Source organism: Nerophis lumbriciformis, linkage group LG36, assembly GCF_033978685.3.
Source record: "Nerophis lumbriciformis linkage group LG36, RoL_Nlum_v2.1, whole genome shotgun sequence".
Classification (NCBI taxonomy): Eukaryota; Metazoa; Chordata; class Actinopteri; order Syngnathiformes; family Syngnathidae; genus Nerophis; species Nerophis lumbriciformis.
In genome coordinates this window covers 18,139,614-18,161,800 of record NC_084583.2, presented here as the reverse complement: position 1 = coordinate 18,161,800, position 22,187 = coordinate 18,139,614, and the positions used below count along the sequence as shown (strand labels likewise).

The following is a 22,187-nucleotide window of genomic DNA, read 5'->3' as shown; positions in this document are numbered from 1 at the left end:
CAGTACACCTGAATAGACCTTACCGGGAAGGCTTTAAAGAGAATATTGTTGAAAAATTATCTGATTGTGAATGTTTCCCACAGCTGATCAAGGAAGCTACGAAAACCCAAACCTTAACCCATAACAGAAAATATTTGAGAAGCACTGATGTAGATGATCTATATCTGCTGTGCTCATTTACTTTTAGAGGAGAGAAGTGTTGGATACTTCTCTTGTTGCCTTATTTGTATTTGACTTTATTAAATGTTTGGCTAGAATTGTATTAAACTAAACTGGTTTTATTTCAAGTAATATAGACATTTATGGAGGAATGTAGTTCATCATAGAACTGGCACCCAATGTCATTACCGTATTTTTCCGACTATAAGTCGCAGTTTTTTCATAGTTTGGCTGGGGGTGTGACTTATACTCAGGAGCGACTTATGTGTGAAATTATTAACACATTATAATATTATTGATCTCATTCACGTAAGAGACTAGACGTATACGATTTCATGGGATTTAGCGATTAGGAGTGACAGATTGTATAGCATGTTCTATATGTTATAGTTATTTGAATGACTCTTACCATAATATGTTACGTTAACATACCATACCTGCCAACTTTTGAAATCAGAAAAACCTAGTAGCCAGGGTCCAAGGGCCGCAGGCCCCGGTAGGTCCAGGACAAAGTCCTGGTGGAGGGTTCAGGGCTTCGCCCCCCGACGCAAAATGATTATTAGCATTCAGACAGGTTAAAATGTTGCTAAAACCATCACTTTTCTATCAGTCACAGTGACTTTTCAAAACAAAAATATTACAGCAAAAATCATATGGGTTGATTGACATGTTTATTCTGTAAGCTAACTTCAATAGTTTGAAATTATTTTGACAGTTAATGCCAGTTATCCTGTCAACCTTTCACAAGACTTCAATTTGTTAATTGAAAGTATAAACAGTATAAACACTTTTTACCGTAAACAAATGGTAAAACAGTACTAAACAATTCCATTTAAAAAAAATTGGTGTCATTATTAACTTTCTGTCCAAGCTTGTATAATCTACTGCCTTGTTCAATTGTATACAATATTCTGTGCCTAAAATTCACATTTCTATCACAATTATCATACTGTAAACATGGTAAGCTAACTTCATTAAAATTAATAGTCCTGTCAATAGCATGGAATTACAATTCAAATGTAGTTTTTTTGTAAGCCTTTCAAAAGAATTCAAAACATGAAAAATTAATGAAAATTAATTTAAGCCATCAGACACTTGAAAAGTGGCACATCACATCTCTAATGTAATCATTTTAACTTTTCAACAGAAATAGCACTGCAAAAATATTAAGGACATACTTCTGTATTTTGGTAGTTATGCTGTCAACATTTAACAAGATTTCTTCAACTTGGACTTGAAAGCATAAATAGTATAAACACTTTTAACAGTATAACAGTACTAAACAATTCCAATAGATAACATTGGTGTCATTACCTTTTTGTGGCTAAAATCCAAATTGTATCGCTAGCAACAGCATTAGACTTGTGTTTTTTTGTCCCAACGTGGTCTTTTACATCACTAATTCCTCCGTGTCCGATCGAAAAATCTTGTCTTGTGCAATTCGCGTAGTTTTCACCCTTTTTGGAACGGATAATTATTCCCGGATAGGCTTTTGAATATTCTTCACGGAATGACTGCAGTTTTCTTTTCGGTTTAAGACTCGCTTGCGATTTTTCTCCGGCTGATTCCATGATCGTTCGCTCGTTTGGAAACAATGGCAACTGGTGCCTCGTGCTTGGCAGCGGTGCTATAAATAGCCTCGCGCATGGCATTCGGAATGGCTCGATAGGAAGTTACGGGAAGCAGTGTCGATTGTCATTGTTGTTACGCGATTTCGTGAATAAAACTTAAAAAAAATATATTTTTTTTTAATTAATGAAAAATCGTATTTTTTATCACTGCAACCGTAACCCGGAATAGGTTGATGAAAACCGTACTAATTACGGGAAAACCGGAGTAGTTGGCAGGTATGCACCTTGATGAGGCAAACAATGACGTCATGTGTGAAAGGATGAATGGTGCACTGACCCCACGTCCTTGTGTGTCCCAGGGTTCGGCCGTGGCACCAAAGTGGTGAACTACGAGGGCTACTCCTGGCACGAGTTCTGCTTCACCTGCAAGAAGTGCTGCCTGACCTTGGCCAACAAGCGCTTCGTCATCACCGGGGAGCACGTCTACTGCCCCGACTGCGCCAAGAAGCTGTGAGCTGATCATTAGATCCCCTCCTGCCCCGAAAGGTCACTTTCCTCTCTCTGCAAGAGGGAAACATGATTAATGACGTCATCGCAGCTTAGGACATGATCCAACCTTGCTTCAACTCTATAACTGACATATAGACGCAACATACTAACTTTCTACTTGTAACTTTCAAGGCCTTCTTGTGACAAGGCTTGAGTGTATTCCTTTGGAGTGATGATTCGAACAAGCATGAAGAATAAAAGATGGTGGCAACCTCACGTCTAGTTTTGCGAGACTTTATTAACATCATTTTAGAAGACTTTATTATATTTACAGTACAAATGTGGCCAGGGTGCTGGGGAACATTATTCACAAGGGACTTGATTGTCAGAGGCCGAGGTAAGGACACTGTTCTCGTATTTGGAGTCCATCTAAGGCACGGCGCTAGCTAGCCACCTATAGCGGGCAACAGTAGCAGCTTCCCTCCAACAGGTGGTGCTGTTGAGGTTGTCCCAGCAGTCTACAGTAAAGCTAACACGTGTAGAGCAGTTGTGGATGATAGGATGAAGAAGGAGTGAAGGACGGCGGTTACATTCTTAATAAAAGCAAAGCCCATCAACACCAAGGCATACATCCAGGTCCCAACTATTAGATGGAAAGCAGAACAAGGTGACAAACATGTAGACATTACTCCGCCCTGAACATGGCTTCATAGGCCTAACACTGATTTCAATGTACAACACTTAAATATACTTTATAAACAGCCACGTGTTATATTAAATAAGTTGAAATGCATTTTGTGGGATAGCAGCTCGTGTGTCCAGACGTCATCTCACAGAGGAGGATAGAATTTAGCAGAAAGGAAGAGACCATGCAGACTAGGACCATGGTGTTAGTAAACAAGCTCCATATACAACATGAGAAAAAGCCTAAAGAGCCCTGGTTGAACAACGTGTGCTAACAGTTCACTGCCATCTGGTGGCCGTAAAGGGGAAGCGCAGTGCACGGGAGACAAGGAGCCCTTCACATGACAGGAAGCTGTGCGCAGATAGTTATTCACAGCCAAAATGGAGGCTGTGGAAAAAAAACTGGTAAGGCCATAATTGCTGGACACTGCAAAAACCAAGCAGCCAGTCGAGTAAATTTGGAAGAGTCACACAGATGCGGAAAAAAAGGACATTTGTAACAAAGGTTCTCATATAGAAGAACATCTAAACACAACATGGAGAAGAACAAACAAGCCAACATGAATGAATAAATTACAACCCCTGATGAAGACAAAACCCTTAAAAAAAAAAACTGTCAAACTCGGACACGACATAGAAAAAAGGGCTCAAGGAAGAAGATGACATGAGAAAAAAAAAGAATGTGGAATTTCCCTGAAGCTTTTATGAAACACCTAGCTCTTGTGGGGTGCTTAGCTCCTCCCTGTGGAATAAATGGGAGGAGGAAGCTGTTGGAATCTTTCAAATGAAGCTGAGCTGGACAGGAAGTGGAGGAGTGCAACAGTGGAGAGGCTTCCTGGTGTCAGATCTCTGCGGAGACACGAGAAGAAGGAGAATGTGAAGAAGAAGAATCCTTCAGTGGAGTCATCTCCTCACCTGACAGAGCCTCTATGGCTGGACTGGAGGAATGCAGGGAGCTCACTGGGCTGCCTTTGATCCCGTCCGGCACATCACAGTTGATAAGGACCGGGTTGCAGTCCTCGGCCTCGATGAGGGTGTGAGTCTTGGAGTGAACGTTGAGATCCATGAGCTCCTCGAAGCTCCACTGGTTGGACTTGCTGCCCACCAGTTCCACCTTGGCCGAGTCCTGCTCGTTCAGGAACTCTGAGCCCTCCACAAGGCGGCCCTTAGAAGTTGGACTGTGGAGACAAAGGTGGCTGTGAGGATACTGAGGTCAGTTGACTCACGAGGGCTTCGTCTCTCGGCTAATCTTACTTTAAGTTGACAACAAACATTGGAGTTGGTGTAGCAAAAACAACAGGATCCATCCAAAACATCTCATCTTATTTTCTAGTATTCTGGCAAAAATAATCATCACAAAAGCTGCCAAGATCCTTTTGGAATTGCTTCGTTTAGCATTTTTCTCTCACTTCTATTGCATTTTACAGAGAATTAACATGAACAAAAACTTACCAATTTTTGCACAAAAAAAATATATATATTTTCGGCACAATTAGGTAGAATATGTTACTGATAAAATACGGATGTTGTGTTCAGATTAGAGATGCGCGGATAGGCAATTATTTAATCCGCAACCGCATCAGAAAGTTGTCAACCATCCGCCAATCCACCCGAGCTAACATTTGATCAGAACCGCACCCGCCCGCACCCGCCCGTTGTTATATATCTAATATAGACGATGCAAGGCATTAGTGAGGATATAAAGCTTTTGCCTGTTAAAGAAAGGAGACTGATCCAATGCAGCACAGACATTCGCGTGCCACGCTGTCATGACCCAGACGCACACCAGTGCGCAATCATATGGGAGCCGCGCTGAGCGCACCTCCAAGCGCGTCTCGCTGCCGGCGACGGCCGGGTATGGGCCCGACGCTCCAGCGCCATCCATTTTCAGGGCTAGTTGATTCGGCAGGTGGGTTGTTACACACTCCTTAGCGGGTTCCGACTTCCATGGCCACCGTCCTGCTGTCTATATCAACCAGGGTGAGCCCCACCCCTTTCGTGAGCGCACTGCGCGCGGAGTGACCCCTGTTACGCGCCCCCGGCAACAGGGGTGGCGGGCAGGTAAGCTGCGCGGGCGGAGCGACCCTTGTTACGAGCCCCCGGCCACGGGGGTGGCGGGCAGGTAAGCTGCCTACCTGCTGCGCGTGACGCCGGCCGCGGCGAAGGCGGACGAGGCGGGGTGTCGGTGCCGTGGGCTCGGTGGTGACCCTGGACGTGCGTCGGGCCCTTCTCGCGGATCGCCTCAGCTACGGCTGCCGGTGGGGCCCTCTCGGGGGAAGGGGCCTCGGTCCCGGACCCCGGCGAGGCGTCCCTTCTCCGCTCCGTAAAAGTGTCCATCTCTTTTCTTTTTTTTTTCTTCTGTTGTGGCATATGCAGCAGGTGCCTGCTCGTTTTTCGTATGTGGGTAACAACATTTAACTATGTATATATATTTCCCAATTGGTTTAACTGCCACCCGCCTGAATCTATTTAAAATCTAATTTTTTTTTATTTTAACCGCCCGACCCGACCCGCGGATAAAATCTAATTTTTTTTTATTTCATCCGCCCGATCCGCGGACTCCGCGGTTGTGCCCGCAAACCGCGCATCTCTAGTTCAGATAGTTTAGCATGTATTGATTGACCTATACTTTATTGGTTTTAGTATCTTTAATGTACAAAGTGTATCTCAGTGGCCCCAGCAGCCTTCAATTTTTATTTATGGGGTCCTCGCTGGAAAAAGTTTGGACGCCCCTGCTCTAATAGACGCAGAGCCCATCCGTAGAATTTAGTCTTTCAGGTAAAACCAAGGATTTTCTAGGCCATCTTACCTGACTGCCTGGGTGTCCTCATTGTTGTTCTCCTTGTTGTCCGTCTCCTCCTTCCCATTTACGCAGCCCACTGGTGGTTGTCTGATTCCCACGCCGTCGCCGCAGTCATGCGTCTCCATGGAGATGTCGCCCATCTCCCCCTCGTCAGCTGTCAGGGGACAGTTCCAGGCGTCATAGACGTGCCACATCGAGGCTAAGAAGTGCTAGTAATCAATGCCTACACTTGGAATCGAAGCCCATCTGGTCCAGTCCTTCGTCATCGTCATCGTTGTCTTCATATCTCTGAGTGATAGAACATTGATGTAACTTCACTAAATCAGACAATAAAAAAGGTCTCACCTTAAAGTCATTTTGTTCCCCTTCTGATTTCCTGGTCCTCTTCATGATCTCTTCAATTCTCTAAAAGAGAGTGTTTCATGTATTTCTGATGGAGCACATCTGAATCATCTCCCATACCTTCTTCCTCTCCATACGTTCCTGCTGGTTCTGCTGCATGACGCGCTCTCGCTCCTGACGGACCTTCTCCGCCTCCTCCAAGGCCTTGGCCTCCGCCTCTTCCCGCTCCTTCTGGAGCTCCGCCTGTTTCAGAGCGTCTTCCGCCTCCATTCTCACGCGCTCTTCCTCCGCAATAAGGGCCTCCTCCTCCTCCTTCACTCGTCTCTCCTCCGCCAGTTTCTTCTCCTCCTCTTCACGCTTTAGGCGCGCCTCCTCCGCTAGGCGTTCTTCCTCCTCTTTCCTGAGCCTGAAGGACCAGACAGGAGTCCACATGAGGCTTTATCCTTCACGTCTGTTTGTGAGAGAAGACAAAAAGCTCACTTGTCCTCTTCCTCCCGTTGTATCCGGAGTTGCTCCTCTTTCTCCTTCTGCTCCCGCATCAGTCGACGGTTCTCCGCCAAGATCTTGGCGGCCTCGGCAGCAGAGTTGGTGCCTGTCTTGGCATCTGACGAGTACAATGCATGACTGTTACATTGCATCCATTTTCTACCGCTTGTCCCGTTTGGGGTCGCGGGGGGTGCTGGAGCCTATCTCAGCTGCATTCAGGTGGAAGGCGGCGTACACCCTGGACAAGTCGCCACCTCATCACAGGGCCAACACAGATAGACAACATTCACACTCTAGGGTCAATTTAGTGTTGCCAATCAACCTATCTCCAGGTGCATGTCTTTGGAGGTGTGAGGAAGCCGGAGTACCCGGAGGGAACCCACGCGGTCACGGGGAGAACAGATACCACCCTGCACATAGCCTCTGCAACCTGCTACCCTCTGGAAGGAGGTATAGATGGATTTGCGCTAGGACCACCAGAATGTCTCACAGTCTGTATCCCATACCTGCCAACTTTTGAAATCAGAAAAACTTAGTAGCCAGGGTCCAGGGGCCGCAGGCCCCGGTAGGTCCAGGACAAAGTCCTGGTGGGGGGTTCAGCTTCGCCCCCCGACGCAAAATGATTATTAGCATTCAGACAGGTTAAAATGTTGCTAAAACCATCACTTTTCTATCAGTCACAGTGACTTTTCAAAACAAAAATATTACAGCAAAAATCATATGGGTTGATTGACATGTTTATTCTGTAAGCTAACTTCAATAGTTTGAAATTATTTTGACAGTTAATGCCAGTTATCCTGTCAACCTTTCACAAGACTTCAATTTGTTAATTGAAAGTATAAACACTTTTTACAGTAAACAAATGGTAAAACAGTACTAAACAATTCCATTTAAAAAAAAATTGGTGTCATTATTAACTTTCTGTCCAAGCTTGTATAATCTACTGCCTTGTTCAATTGTAAAAAATATTCTGTGCCTAAAATTCACATTTCTATCACAATTATCATACTGTAAACATGGTAAGCTAACTTCATTAAAATTAATAGTCCTGTCAATAGCATGGAATTACAATTCAAATGTAGTTTTTTTGTAAGCCTTTCAAAAGAATTCAAAATATGAAAAATTAATGAAAATTAATTTAAGCCATCAGACACTTGAAAAGTGGCACATCACATCTCTAAAGTAATCATTTTAACTTTTCAACAGAAATAGCACTGCAAAAATATTAAGGACATACTTCTGTATTTTGGTAGTTATGCTGTCAACATTTAACAAGATTTCTTCAACTTGGACTTGAAAGCATAAATAGTATAAACACTTTTAACAGTATAACAGTACTAAACAATTCCAATAGATAACATTGGTGTCATTACCTTTTTGTGGCTAAAATCCGAAAAACGTTGAAAGTTTTCCACTTGTATCGCTAGCAACGGCATTAGACTTGTGTTTTTTTGTCCCAACGTGGTCTTTTACATCGCTAATTCCTTTGTGTCCGATCAAAAAATCTTGTCTGCACAAGGTGCAATTCGCGTAGTTTTCACCCTTTTTGGAACGGATAATTATTCCCGGATAGGCTTTTGAATATTCTTCACGGAATGACTGCAGTTTTCTTTTCGGTTTAAGACTCGTTTGCGATTTTTTTCCGGCTGATTCCATGATCGTTCGCTCGTTTGGAAACAATGGCCTCGTGCTTGGCAGCGGTGCTATAAATAGCCTCGCGCATGGCATTCGGAATGGCTCGATAGGAAGTTACGGGAAGCAGTGTCGATTGTCATTGTTGTTACGCAATTTCGTGAATAAAACTTTAAAAAAAATATTTTTTTTAATTAATGAAAAACCGTATTTTTTTATCACTGCAACCGTAACCTGGAATAGGTTGATGAAAACCGTACTAATTACGGGAAAACCGGAGTAGTTGGCAGGTATGGTATCCCCAGGCTGTGAGACTGCTAAATGAACAGCCTGCCCCTTTGCTACCCCAAACCATCTTATTACCTCACTCTTCACCACCTCAATAATTGTGCTCTGGACATTTCATTGCTGCAACATCAACGTAACACCCATCAGACATCTGACTGTTCCCACCCCCACACCCCTCTATTCACAATCTTCTTGACAATGCTAAACTGTAATCTATGGTCAACCTGCACTTCAATGCAGTTTCTATGCCGCTAGACAAAGCTCAAACAAAATCTCGTTGACATGTATGACTTAAGTGTTATTATGACAATGACAATGACTCTGCAACATCGCGTGGACATCGGGGGCTGTACCTCTGGATTGGCAGACCGGGGTGGTGGTTCCTTTCTTTAAAAAGGGGAACCGGAGGGTGTGTTCCAACTATCGTGGGATCACACTCCTCAGCCTTCCCGGTAAGGTCTATTCAGGTGTACTGGAGAGGAGGCTACGCCGGATAGTCGAACCTCGGATTCAGGAGGAACAGTGTGGTTTTCGTCCTGGTCGTGGAACTGTGGACCAGCTCTATACTCTCGGCAGGGTCCTTGAGGGTGCATGGGAGTTTGCCCAACCAGTCTACATGTGCTTTGTGGACTTGGAGAAGGCATTCGACCGGGTACCCCGGGAAGTCCTGTGGGGAGTGCTCAGAGAGTATGGGGTAACGGACTGTCTTATTGTGGCAGTTCGCTCCCTGTATAATCAGCATTGCCGGCAGTAAGTCGGACACGTTTCCAGTGAGGGTTGGACTCCGCCAAGGCTGCCCTTTGTCACCGATTCTGTTCATAACCTTTATGGACAGAATTTCTAGGCGCAGTCAGGGCGTTGAGGGGATCTGGTTTGGTGGCTGCAGGATTAGGTCACTGCTATTTGCAGCTCTCACTGGATCGGTTCGCAGCCGAGTGTGAAGCGACTGGGATGGGAATCAGCACCTCCAAGTCCGAGTCCATGGTTCTCTCCCGGAAAAGGGTGGAGTGCCATCTCCGGGTTGGGGAGGAGATCTTGCCCCAAATGGAGGAGTTCAAGTACCTCGGAGTCTTGTTCACGAGTGGGGGAAGAGTGGATCGTGAAATCGACAGGCGGATCGGTGCGGCGTCTTCAGTAATGCGGACGCTGTATCGATCCGTTGTGGTGAAGAAGGAGCTGAGCCGGAAGGCAAAGCTCTCGATTTACTGGTCGATCTACGTTCCCATCCTCACCTATGGTCATGAGCTTTGGGTTATGACCGAAAGGACAAGATCACGGGTACAAGCGGCCGAAATGAGTTTCCTCCGCCGGGTGGCGGGGCTCTCCCTTAGAGATAGGGTGAGAAGCTCTGTCATTCGGGGGCAGCTCAAAGTAAAGCCGCTGCTCCTCCACATCGAGAGGAGCCAGATGAGGTGGTTCGGGCATCTGGTCAGGATGCCACCCGAACGCCTCCCTAGGAAGGTGTTTCGGGCACGTCCGACTGGTAGGAGGCCACGGGGAAGATCCAGGACACGCTGGGAAGACTATCTCTCCCGGCTGGCCTGGGAACGCCTCGGGATCCCCCGGGAGGAGCTGGACGAAGTGGCTGGGCAGAGGGAAGTCTGGGCTTCCCTGCTTAAGCTGCTGCCCCCGCGACCCGACCTCGGATAAGCGGAAGAAGATGGATGGATGGATGGATGACAATGACAATAAAGGAATTGATTGATTGAACATGCAAACTCCACATAGAAAGATCCCGAGCGCAGGATCGAACCTAGGACCTTGGTATTGTGAGGCAGACGCACCAACCCCTCTCCCACTGTGTTGCCACTTTCATCACACCTTTTAGGAAAAATACAAACAGGCAGTCCAGACACTTCTGGGGGCAGTGCGCCAACAAAAAGAAAGTAAAAGCAAAAAGTTAAATACAATTTTACTTGGTAAAATGCTCAGCGGAGACATCCATAAAGATTCCTCCAAGTCTTCCCTCTCAACACACTTCCTCCCAACCAAAGAAATACAAATAAGGAGTGCTCAAATTTTTATTACCATGTTGTTTAATACTTGTTTTTACCCTTTCTATTACTATATTTGATGCTTTATCAGTATCATGCAGCATTGTGCATCAAACCCCACTTCAGAAAAGGTGCTCATCTGCACCTATTGTTGTATTCATGTTTGTTTTGTAGGTTTTGTATATACCGTATTTTCCGCACTATAAGGCGCACCTAAAAACCACAAATTTTCTCAAAAGCTGACAGTGCGTCTTATAACCCGGTGCGCTTTATATATGGATTAATATTCAGATTCATTTTCATAAAGTTTCGGTCTCGCAACTACGGTAAACAGCCGCCATCTTTTTTCCCCGTAGAAGAGGAAGTGCTTCTTCTTCTACGCAAGCAACCGCCAAGGTAAGCACCCGCCCCCATAGAACAGGAAGCGCTTCTTCTTCTACTGTAAGCAACCACCCGCCCGCGTAGAAGAAGAAGAAGCGCGCGGATATTACCGTACGTTTCATTTCCTTTGTGTGTTTACATCTGTAAAGACCACAAAATGGCTCCTACTAAGCGACAGGGATCCGGTTCATGAAAAGACGCAATCTCTCCGTCCGCACACGGATTACTATTTCACAGCAACTGCCTAAAGACTTTCAAGAAAAGCTGGCTACTTTCCGTGCATATTGTAAAAACAAGATAGCTGAAAAAAAGATCCGGCCAGAGAACATTATCAACATGGACGAGGTTCCACTGACTTTTGATATTCCTGTGAACCGCACTGTGGATACAACGGGAGCACGTACGGTGAATATTCGCACCACAGGGAATGAGAAGTCATCCTTCACTGTGGTTCTAGCTTGCCATGCTAATGGCCAGAAACTTCCACCCATGGTGATATTCAAAAGGAAGACCTTGCCAAAAGAGACCTTTCCAGCCGGCGTCATCATAAAAGCTAACTCGAAGGGATGGATGGATGAAGAAAAGATGAGCGAGTGGTTAAGGTAAGTTTACGCGAAGAGGCCAGGTGGCTTTTTTCACGCAGCTCCGTCCATGTTGATATACGACTCCATGCGCGCCCACATCACGCTGGTTTTTAATATATTATTAAAGTTTGACTGACCTATCTGACTGTTTTTTTGACATTCCTTTAGCGCAGTTAGATGCGGCTTATAACACGGGGCGGCTTATAGGTGGACAAAGTTTTGAAATATGCCGTTCATTGAAGGCGCGGCTTATAACCCAGGGCGGCTTATGGTGCGGAAAATACGGTACTATATTTGATGCTTTATCAGTATCATGCAGCATTGTGCATCAAACCTCACTTCAGAAAAGGTGCTCATCTGCACCTATTGTTGTATTCATGTTTGTTTTGTAGGTTTTGTATATAATTGTGCTCCTGAGTTAATGTTGCCGATTAATTTGAACGTTTTTGTTTAATAATAGTACTTTTCAGTAGCACATGGTCAAAAAAATGTAGCCCAAATAAGGATAATTTTTTTCAGGCAAATTGATGCACTTTAAATTTTTTCTGTTAAGGACTAAAAAACAACGTTAATAAAGTTATTCTTTGTTAGATCTACATTTATGAAGAGTGAAGTAAATTATATTTATATAGCGCTTTTCTCTAGTGACTCAAAGCACTTTTACATAGTGAAAGCCAATATCTAAGTTTCATTTAAAGCAGTGTGGGTGGCACTGGGAGCAGGTGTGTGAAGTGTCTTGCCCAAGGACACAACGGCAGTGACTAGGATGGCGGAACCCTCAAGTCGCTGGCACGGCCACTCTACCAACCGAGCTATACCGCCCCATTTCTTGAATGTTTTTGTTTTCTTTAATATTTTTAAGGATGCAATGTTATGTGTACTCATTTTGTTGTTTTACTTTAGTAGCTGTATGTAGAAATAGCGCCGCTGAAGTGGCAGCCGGTTGCATAGCTCTGTGCTCTTTTAATGTATTTTATGTTTTGTGTTCTTTAATGTATCCCTCTTGTTTTCCTGTGTTTTATACTATTGTTTGTGGACTTTTTGACTCTGCACTGCAACCACATAAGTTCCCCATTGTGGAATAAATAAAGCCTATCCCTGGGGGTGCGAGCAGAACATAATTGGTAAGCACTGCAGTAGTCTGTTCTTTCCAGGAGGTGTCGGCATTGACCACATTCCATGTAGGACAGGATGTGGGAGTTTATAATAGTTCTGCTCCACTAAGGTCAAATACAAACTGAGCTGCTGCTACATCACTTTGCACTGTACACAAACAGTACAAATACAGTTGGAGGTCAGTCATCAAGCATTGTGTGGAAAATATTTTTCTGCTTCTAGGATGGGTGCCTTCAGGGCCGTAACCAGGACTTGACAAATACCCAGGTCGAAAACTGGTGAGCCAAGGAGCGTTGAAAGGCTGAAATCATGGGCATCCCTGTGTATCGGCCTTTTCCCAGGTTCTAAACCAATGGCCGTGGCCTGAGCCAGGACGTGCACTGAAAAACAAGCCCCGCCCACTCTGCTTTGTTCCTGGTCTGAGCTGCTGTGACGTAGATTACCGTAATAACTCCTATAACACTCTAAAGTGCAGACTTCAACCATTTAAATACTTTCTACAGTTCAAGACTTACGGTCATTTAAAAACAGCACTGCACATCATAATGGCAAATAGGGATGTCCCGATCCGATATTTGGATCGGATCGGCTGCCGATATTTGCCAAAAATTGCGTATCGGCAAGGCATGGGAAAATGCCGATCCAGATCCAGTTTTTAAAAAAACTCCGGTCCGTGTTTTCCAACGCACCTATTTAAATAATACATTCCACTTTTCTGCTGCTCCGTAATTTCCGTTCCGCATTTTCCAGCACACCTTCAACACATCCACAATTCTCACGCAGTTGCTTTTAGCTGCTGGCATTACACGACAGGCTCTTCTCACTCTTTCCTGTGTCTCCCTCTCACAGACAGCGAGCGCACCTTCTTACACACGTCACATACTGTCACGTCATACGTCACATACGTATACGTCCTCTCCCAGCAGAGAGCGAGGTAGCGGCATGGCTAACGTTAGCTGTGATGCTAGCGCAGCCGCTAAGGTGCGCGCCTGCTCAAGCGTCCTCTGCGCACGGCAAATCTATGCCACGCACAAAATCAAATAAAAAAATAAGCGCATAACAATTTTCGACACACGGACACGACAGAGACAACAGTTTTCGTCATCATTGTTCAAATATTGTGACGTCTGTCGAGACGCTTATCTCCATTCGGTGCCACACGTCCAGACTCCACACCATCAAAATGGCAAAAATGTCCACATCAACACCGTATGAAAAAATTAGTGATTTTTTTAGTTGTGATTTCATTCTCTGCATGGAAGTTTAAAAGTAGCATATATTAATGCAGTATGAAGAAAAATGTTTTAATGTAGACATGCAAGCCTTGAAAGAACATTTTGAAAATCAAGACTACATTTCCTGCAAATGGGTGCATTTCTACCCTATATTTTAACTTTAGATTTATTCTCATATCAAACTCCTTTGGCTGTCTTTTTGACACTTACATCCGGCGCCCCCCTCCACACCCTGGATTATAAATAATGTAAATAATTCAATGTGATTATCTTGTGTGATGACTGTATTATGATGATAGTATATATCTGATAGTATATATCTGTATCATGAATCAATTTAAGTGGACTCCGTCTTAAATAAGTTGAAAAACTTATTGGGGTGTTACCATTTAGTGGTCAATTGTACGGAATATGTACTTCACTGTGCAACCTACTAATAAAAGTCTCAATCAATCAATCAAAACACATAGAATCATCATACTGCTGTGATTATATGCATCAAGTGTTCATTCAAGGCTAAGGCAAAATATCGAGATATATTTTGTGTATCGCAATATGGCCTTAAAATATCGCAATATTTAAAAAAGGCCATATTGCCCAGCCCAAGTTCAATGATGCCATTTCTGTTTGTCATGTATAATTTTGTCTATTTTGTGTTTATCCTTGAATAAACAGGTCAGTTTCTTGTTACCAACCATTGTGTATTATTCAAACTCCCCTAATTCAGCTGGCTGGTTGTTATCAAGAGTACTAAAACCCTATTCAACATGATTCTGACAACTAAGTAGGCTAAATAACTTTAAACTTTAATACATGCTCGGATAGGCCAGTATTAGTATCGGTCAGTATCGGTATCGGATCGGAAATGCAAAAACAATATCGGTATCGGAAGTGCAAAAACCTGGATCGGGACATCCCTAATGGCAAATACACTTTTCATGTTAAAGGTCTAAAAAAAATGATGTAGAACGTCCGGCAGGCCAGGTTGAAAATGTTAATGGCCCGCGGGCCCTATTTTGCCCATGTCTGATCTACGGCATGGTGCACACGATGTCCCACACAAAGTATATTTTCAGTCATATCGTCTTCTTGTCGCATGAAAAAAGACCTTCTAATGATTTGATAGGAGGATCAAGTGAGTAAAATACTTCAATACGGACCGTAATAAACAAACATTAAAGTGTAACATTTCACTCTTCAGTTAATTCATTCTTACATGCAAGTTCAAATCCTGCATTTTCTACTAAAAGGCGTACTCACCATCTTTGTCTTTGGACTTGCTAGAGTCAGAGGACTGGGGTGACCCCGTTGTCACAGGACCCAGATCCTTGGGCCGGGAGTCCCTCTTTCGTAGGGTGGGGGGCCCCGGTGGGGTGAGAGCTGGTTTCTGGATGGGAGGGGGCTTAGCTGTGGTTGGCTGAGGGGATGGGGGACGTTGTTTCATTGAAGGCGAGGGCGGACGGGCCCTTGCATTTTGCCTGTCAGAAGAAAATGTGTCAACGTCTCTGAAAAGTCAGCGAGAAATCACAAGTCTTACTTTGCTGCTGCTGGGGAAGGAGTCCTCTTCAGAGATGGATTGGGGGCGGGGGACGGCGAACGGTTGCGTCCCAGAGGAATGGATGGAGAGGGGGGGCGTTGCCGGCCGGGCGAGGTAAATGGTCTTTCCTGCTTGCCCTGTTATTCCCCACACAGAAGTGAAGGTATTTAACACAAAGATTACACCAACGTATCTACAAACCCCGTTTCCATATGAGTTGGGAAATTGTGGAATACGGAATACAATGATTTGCAAATCCTTTTCAACCCATATTCAATTGAATGCACTACAAAGACAACATACTTAATGTTCAAACTCATAAACTTTATTTTTTTTTTGCAAATAATAATTAACTTAGAATTTCATGGCTGCAACACGTGCCAAAGTAGTTGGGAAAGGGCATGTTCACCACTGTGTTACGTGGCCTTTCCTTTTAACAACACTCAAACGATTGGGAACTGAGGAAACTAATTGTTGAAACCTTGAAAGTGGAATTCTTTCCTATTCTTGTTTTATGTAGAGCTTCAGTCGTTCAACAGTCCGGGGTCTCCACTGTCATATTTTACGCTTCATAATGCGCCACACATTTTCGATGGGAGACAGGTCTGGACTGCAGGTGGGCCAGGAAAGTACCCGCACTCTTTTTTTTTTTACGAAGCCACGCTGTTGTAACACGTGCTGAATGTGGCTTGGCATTGTCTTGCTGAAATAAGCAGGGGCGTCCATGAAAAACACGGCGCTTAGATGGCAGCATATGTTGTTCCAAAAGCTGTATGTACCTTTCAGCATTAATGGTGCCTTCACAGATGTGTAAGTTACCCATGCCTTGGGCACTAATGCACCCCCATACCATCACACATGCTGGCTTTTGAACTTTGCGTCGATAACAGTCTGGATGGTTTGCTTCCCCTTTGGTCCGGATGACATGATGTCGAATATTTCCAAAAACAATTTGAAATGTGGACTCGTCAGACCACAGAACACTTTTCCACTTTGCATGAGTCCATCTTAGATGATCTCGAGCCCAGAGAAGCCGGCCGCGTTTCTGGATGTTGTTGATAAATGGCTTTCGCTTTGCATAGTAGAGCTTTAACTTGCACTTACAGATGTAGCGACCAACTGTATTTAGTGACAGTGATTTTCTGAAGTGTTCTTGAGCCATGTGGTGATATCCTTTAGAGATTGATGTCGGTTTTTGATACGGTGCCCTCTTAGGGATCGAAAGTCACGGTCATTCAATGTTGGTTTCCGGTCATGCCGCTTACGTGGAGTGATTTCTCCAGATTCTCTGAACCTTTTGATGATATTATGGACCGTAGATGTTGAAATCCCTAAATTTCTTGCAATTGCACTTTGAGAAACGTTGTTCTTAAACTGTTTGACTATTTGCTCACGCAGTTGTGGACAAAGGGGTGTACCTCGCCCCATCCTTTCTTGTGAAAGACTGAGCATTTTTTTGGGAAGCTGTTTTTATACCCAATCATGGCACCCACCTGTTCCCAATTAACCTGCACACCTGTGGGATGTTCCAAATAAGTGTTTGGTGAGCATTCCTCGACTTTATCAGTATTTATTGCCACCTTTCCCACTTCTTTGTCACGTGTTGCTGGCATCAAATTCTAGTGTTAATGATTTGCAAAAAAAATTTTTTTTATCAGTTTGAACATCAAATATGTTGTCTTTGTAGCATATTCAACTGAATATGGCTTGAAAATGATTTGCAAATCATTGTATTCCGTTTATATTTACATCTAACACAATATCCCAACTCATATGGAAACGGGGTTTGTACAAACCCCAAAAGCAGTGAAGTTGTCACATTGTGTAAATGGTAAATAAAAAGAGAATACAACGATTTGCAAATACTTATATTCAATTGAATAGACTGCAAAGACAAGATATTTAACGTTCGAACTGGAAAACTTTGCTATTTTTTGCAAATATTAACTAATTTGGAATTTGATGCCAGGAACATGCCACTTGTGGCAAAAAAGAGTGAGAAAGTTGAGTAATGCTCATCAAACACTTATTTGGAACATCCCACAGGTGAACAGGCTAATTGGGAACAGGTGGGTGCCATGATTGGGTATAAAAGCAGCTTCCATGAAATGCTCAGTCATTCACAAACAAGGACGGGGCGAGGGTCACCACTTTGTCAACAAATGCCTGAGCATTGTTTCGTAATATCATCAAAAGGTTCAGAGAATCTGGAGAAGCGGCAAGGCTGACAACCAACATTGAATGCCAGTGACCTTGGATCCCTCAGGCGGTACTGCATCAAAAAGCGACATCAGTGTGTAAAGGATATCACCACATGGGCTCAGGAACACTTCAGAAAACCACTGTCAGTAACTACAGTTGGTCGCTACATCTGTAAGTGAAAGTTAAAACTCTACTATGCAAAGCCAAAACCACCAACACTCAGAAACGCTTCGCTGGGCCCGAACACATCTAAGATGGACTGATGCAAAGTAGAAAAGTGGTCTGACGAGTCCACATTTCCAATCGTTTTTGGAAACTGTGGACGTCGTGTCCTCCGAATCAAAGAGGAAAAGAACCATCGGAATGTTCTAGGGTGAAAGTGTAAAAGGCAGCATGTGTGATGGTATGGGGGTGTATTAATGCCCAAGACATGGGTAACTTACACATCTGTGAAGGCACCATTAATGCTGAAAGGTACATACAGCTTTTGGAGCAACATACAGGTAAAAGCCAGTAAATTAGAATATTTTGAAAAACTTGATTTATTTCAGTAATTGCATTCAAAAGGTGTAACTTGTACATTATATTTATTCATTGCACACAGACTGATGCATTCAAATGTTTATTTCATTTAATTTTGATGATTTGAAGTGGCAACAAATGAAAATCCAAAATTCCATGTGTCACAAAATTAGAATATTACTTAAGGCTAATACAAAAAAGGGATTTTTAGAAATGTTGGCCAACTGAAAAGTATGAAAATGAAAAATATGAGCATGTACAATACTCAATACTTGGTTGGAGCTCCTTTTGCCTCAATTACTGCGTTAATGCGGCGTGGCATGGAGTCGATGAGTTTCTGGCACTGCTCAGGTGTTATGAGAGCCCAGGTTGCTCTGATAGTGGCCTTCAACTCTTCTGCGTTTTTGGGTCTGGCATTCTGCATCTTCCTTTTCACAATACCCCACAGATTTTCTATGGGGCTAAGGTCAGGGGAGTTGGCGGGCCAATTTAGAACAGAAATACCATGGTCCGTAAACCAGGCACGGGTAGATTTTGCGCTGTGTGCAGGCGCCAAGTCCTGTTGGAACTTGAAATCTCCATCTCCATAGAGCAGGTCAACAGCAGGAAGCATGAAGTGCTCTAAAACTTGCTGGTAGACGGCTGCGTTGACCCTGGATCTCAGGAAACAGAGTGGACCGACACCAGCAGATGACATGGCACCCGGTTTGGGTTGGTTTGGTTTGCATTTCCTTTGGAAATCGAGGTCCCAGAGTCTGGAGGAAGACAGGAGAGGCTCAGGATCCACGTTGCCTGAAGTCTAGTGTAAAGTTTCCACCATCAGTGATGGTTTGGGGTGCCATGTCATCTGCTGGTGTCGGTCCACTCTGTTTCCTGAGATCCAGGGTCAACACAGCCGTCTACCAGCAAGTTTTAGAGCACTTCATGCTTCCTGCTGCTGACCTGCTCTATGGAGATGGAGATTTCAAGTTCCAACAGGACTTGGCGCCTGCACACAGCGCAAAATCTACCCGTGCCTGGTTTACGGACCATGGTATTTCTGTTCTAAATTGGCCCGCCAACTCCCCTGACCTTAGCCCCATAGAAAATCTGTGGGGTATTGTGAAAAGGAAGATGCAGAATGCCAGACCCAAAAACGCAGAAGAGTTGAAGGCCACTATCAGAGCAACCTGGGCTCTCATAACACCTGAGCAGTGCCAGAAACTCATCGACTCCATGCCACGCCGCATTAACGCAGTAATTGAGGCAAAAGGAGCTCCAACCAAGTATTGAGTATTGTACATGCTCATATTTTTCATTTTCATACTTTTCAGTTGGCCAACATTTCTAAAAATCCCTTTTTTGTATTAGCCTTAAGTAATATTCTAATTTTGTGACACACGGAATTTTGGATTTTCATTTGTTGCCACTTCAAATCATCAAAATGAAATGAAATAAACATTTGAATGCATCAGTCTGTGTGCAATGAATAAATATAATGTACAAGTTACACCTTTTGAATGCAATTACTGAAATAAATCAAGTTTTTCAAAATATTCTAATTTACTGGCTTTTACCTGTATGTTGCCATCCAAGCAACGTCATCATGGACGCCGCTGCTTATTTCAGCAAGACAATGCCAAGCCACGTGTTACAACAGTGTGGCTTCATAGTAAAAGAGTGCGGGTACTAGACTGGCCTGCCTGTAGTCCAGACATTGAAAATGTGTGAAGGCTAAAATATGAGAAGGGAGACTGTTGAACAACTTAAGCTGCACATCAAGCAAGAATGGGAAATAATTCCACTTCAAAAATGTGTCTTCTCAGTTCCCAAACCTTAACTGAGTGTTGTTAAAAGGAAAGGCCATGTAACACACTGGTAAAAATGCCCCTCTGACATGTTGACAAGTTCATGATTATTTGCAAAAAATAAAGTTTCTCAGTGTGAACACGAAATATCTTGTCTTTGCAGTCTATTCAATTGAATATAAGTTGAAAAGGATTTGTTGTATTCTCTTTTTATTTACCATTTACACAACAGGACAACTTCACTGCTTTTGTACACTAGAAGGTCATTCATGTGATAGACGTTATCTCATCTTTTTCAGCAAAGTGAGCAAGATTTGTAAAGTGGTCTGTTCTGATAAAAACAATACATGTTAGCTCTAATTACAGGCTTTTTAAAAGTGGAAGAGCGAATAGAAGGCAACTGGTTTGATACCACGGACACACATTTAAGTCTGTAAAAGAAGCACAACTATCACCTTGTGAGATCCTTTCATAACACTGTTAAATTGGATCAGCGCTAACCCCGAGGTTATGAATTGATCTTTGCAAGCAGCAGTGCAGGAATAGGTGGCGAGACAAAGACAAGGGAAAGGCCCAAGGCCTCATCCGGGTGGCGGCTGCTTTTGCATGTAATCAGGTCATCGGTTTGTCTCATGCAATGTCAAGGGGTTCTTTCACAGTCTCAGACGGGCGGGCGGAAAGGGAACCATCAGAACCAAAGACCTGGCTTCCAAGTTGCAAGGAGAAGATAACATTGTGCTGATGGGTGCAGCAGCAGGAACATTTCCCTGTGGTGAGCATCCAGCTCAAACGCTTTGACAGGCAAATGTACATCTTTTGGTGCCAACAACTACTTCCTTTATGATAAAACAAACTAAAAGAAAAGCTTGCTTAGGCTTATCCTGAATCATCCCTTTGAATATTCTTTGCCTAGCCGCACTGAGGAGACATTTCACATGATCCATGGCTCCTCTCCTTGCAGTCAGTAATTTTCCACTATCCTGTTAAAGTATGCCACTAACTCTTTCCTGTTCACTCCTGCCTCTTGAGAGCAAACAGGACTATGGAGGACAAAACGTCAAACTATTCAAAACATTTTCTTCACACATTCTAACGTGATGGGAGATGTTTTCTGCATTGAGCAGTATAAAGTAGCAGCGTACACTCACTTTTGTACATATCGTTAGGAACAAAATGCATGTGTTCAGAAGTGGATGATTGACTTAAACATTTTTGAAAGAGACATATGGAATAATATTTGGAAAATGCCAATAAGACCTTTTATGCATTAAAAATAAGCAGAGTCCATTTAAGATGTTGAATAGAGTGTATTTTACACCCTCCCAGTTGTTTAAATAGCAAGTTATGTATAAAGGAACGATTATTAATCTATTGTGGGAATGTCAGAGGATAAAAGAGTTATGATTTAAAACAACAATCACATTCTTAAATATAAAAATCCCAATGACTGCAAACTTGTATTCTTGGTGATCTGCATCAATATACTATAGTAGTGTCAGTAAAGAACATTTCTCTCAATATGCATCACAACAACATTATTAACATTAAATAATGGATGGATGTTGATTGTCCAACTCATACTGACTGGTACACACACACACACACACACACACACACACACACACACACACACACACACACACACACACACACACACACACACACACACACACACACACACACACACACACACACACACACTGACTGGTATACACACACACACAATGCATACTGACTGGTACACACACACACACACACACACACTACATACTGACTGGTATACACACACAATACATACTGACTGGTACACACACACACACACACACACACACATACTGACTGACTGGTATACACACACAATACATACTGACTGGTACACACACACACACACTACATAATGACTGGTATACACACACAATACATACTGACTGGTACACACACACACACACACTACATACTGACTGGTATACACACACAATACATACTGACTGGTACACACACACACACACACACACACACACACACACACACACACACACACACATACTGACTGACTGGTATACACACACACACACACAATACATACTGACTGGTATACACACACACACACACACTACATAATGACTGGTATACACACACAATACATACTGACTGGCACACACACACACACTACATACTGACTGATATACGCACACAATACATACTGACTGGTATACACGCACACACACACACACACACACAATACATACTGACTGGTATACACACACACACACAATACATACTGACTGGCATACACACACTTAATACATATTGACTGGCATACACACACTTAATACATATTGACTGGTATACACACACACAATACATACTGACTG

The 22,187-nt window shown here is 43.5% G+C and overlaps 2 protein-coding genes across 21 annotated transcripts in view; one reads left to right on the top strand and one right to left on the bottom strand.

The window, feature by feature from the left end:
• Positions 1 to 2,495, top strand: part of fhl1a (four and a half LIM domains 1a) — a 41,895-nt gene extending 39,400 nt beyond the window's left edge. For both annotated transcript variants that reach the window (XM_061930550.2, XM_061930549.2), the window contains exon 6: positions 2,090 to 2,495. In XM_061930550.2, coding sequence (XP_061786534.1) covers positions 2,090 to 2,244 — 155 coding nt within the window. In that variant the 3' untranslated portion in view covers positions 2,245 to 2,495. The remainder of the gene's footprint in view (positions 1 to 2,089) is intronic.
• A 4-nt stretch (positions 2,496 to 2,499) lies between these two features.
• map7d3 (MAP7 domain containing 3) overlaps positions 2,500 to 22,187 on the bottom strand; it is an 83,149-nt gene continuing 63,461 nt past the window's right edge. For all 19 annotated transcript variants that reach the window (XM_072912374.1, XM_061930530.2, XM_061930531.2 and 16 more), the window contains 9 exons: positions 15,302 to 15,438; positions 15,025 to 15,242; positions 6,529 to 6,652; positions 6,169 to 6,454; positions 6,052 to 6,111; positions 5,934 to 5,994; positions 5,713 to 5,860; positions 3,819 to 4,081; positions 2,500 to 3,752 (listed from right to left, as the gene is read on the bottom strand). In XM_072912374.1, coding sequence (XP_072768475.1) covers positions 3,745 to 3,752; positions 3,819 to 4,081; positions 5,713 to 5,860; positions 5,934 to 5,994; positions 6,052 to 6,111; positions 6,169 to 6,454; positions 6,529 to 6,652; positions 15,025 to 15,242; positions 15,302 to 15,438 — 1,305 coding nt within the window. In that variant the 3' untranslated portion in view covers positions 2,500 to 3,744. The remainder of the gene's footprint in view (positions 3,753 to 3,818; positions 4,082 to 5,712; positions 5,861 to 5,933; positions 5,995 to 6,051; positions 6,112 to 6,168; positions 6,455 to 6,528; positions 6,653 to 15,024; positions 15,243 to 15,301; positions 15,439 to 22,187) is intronic.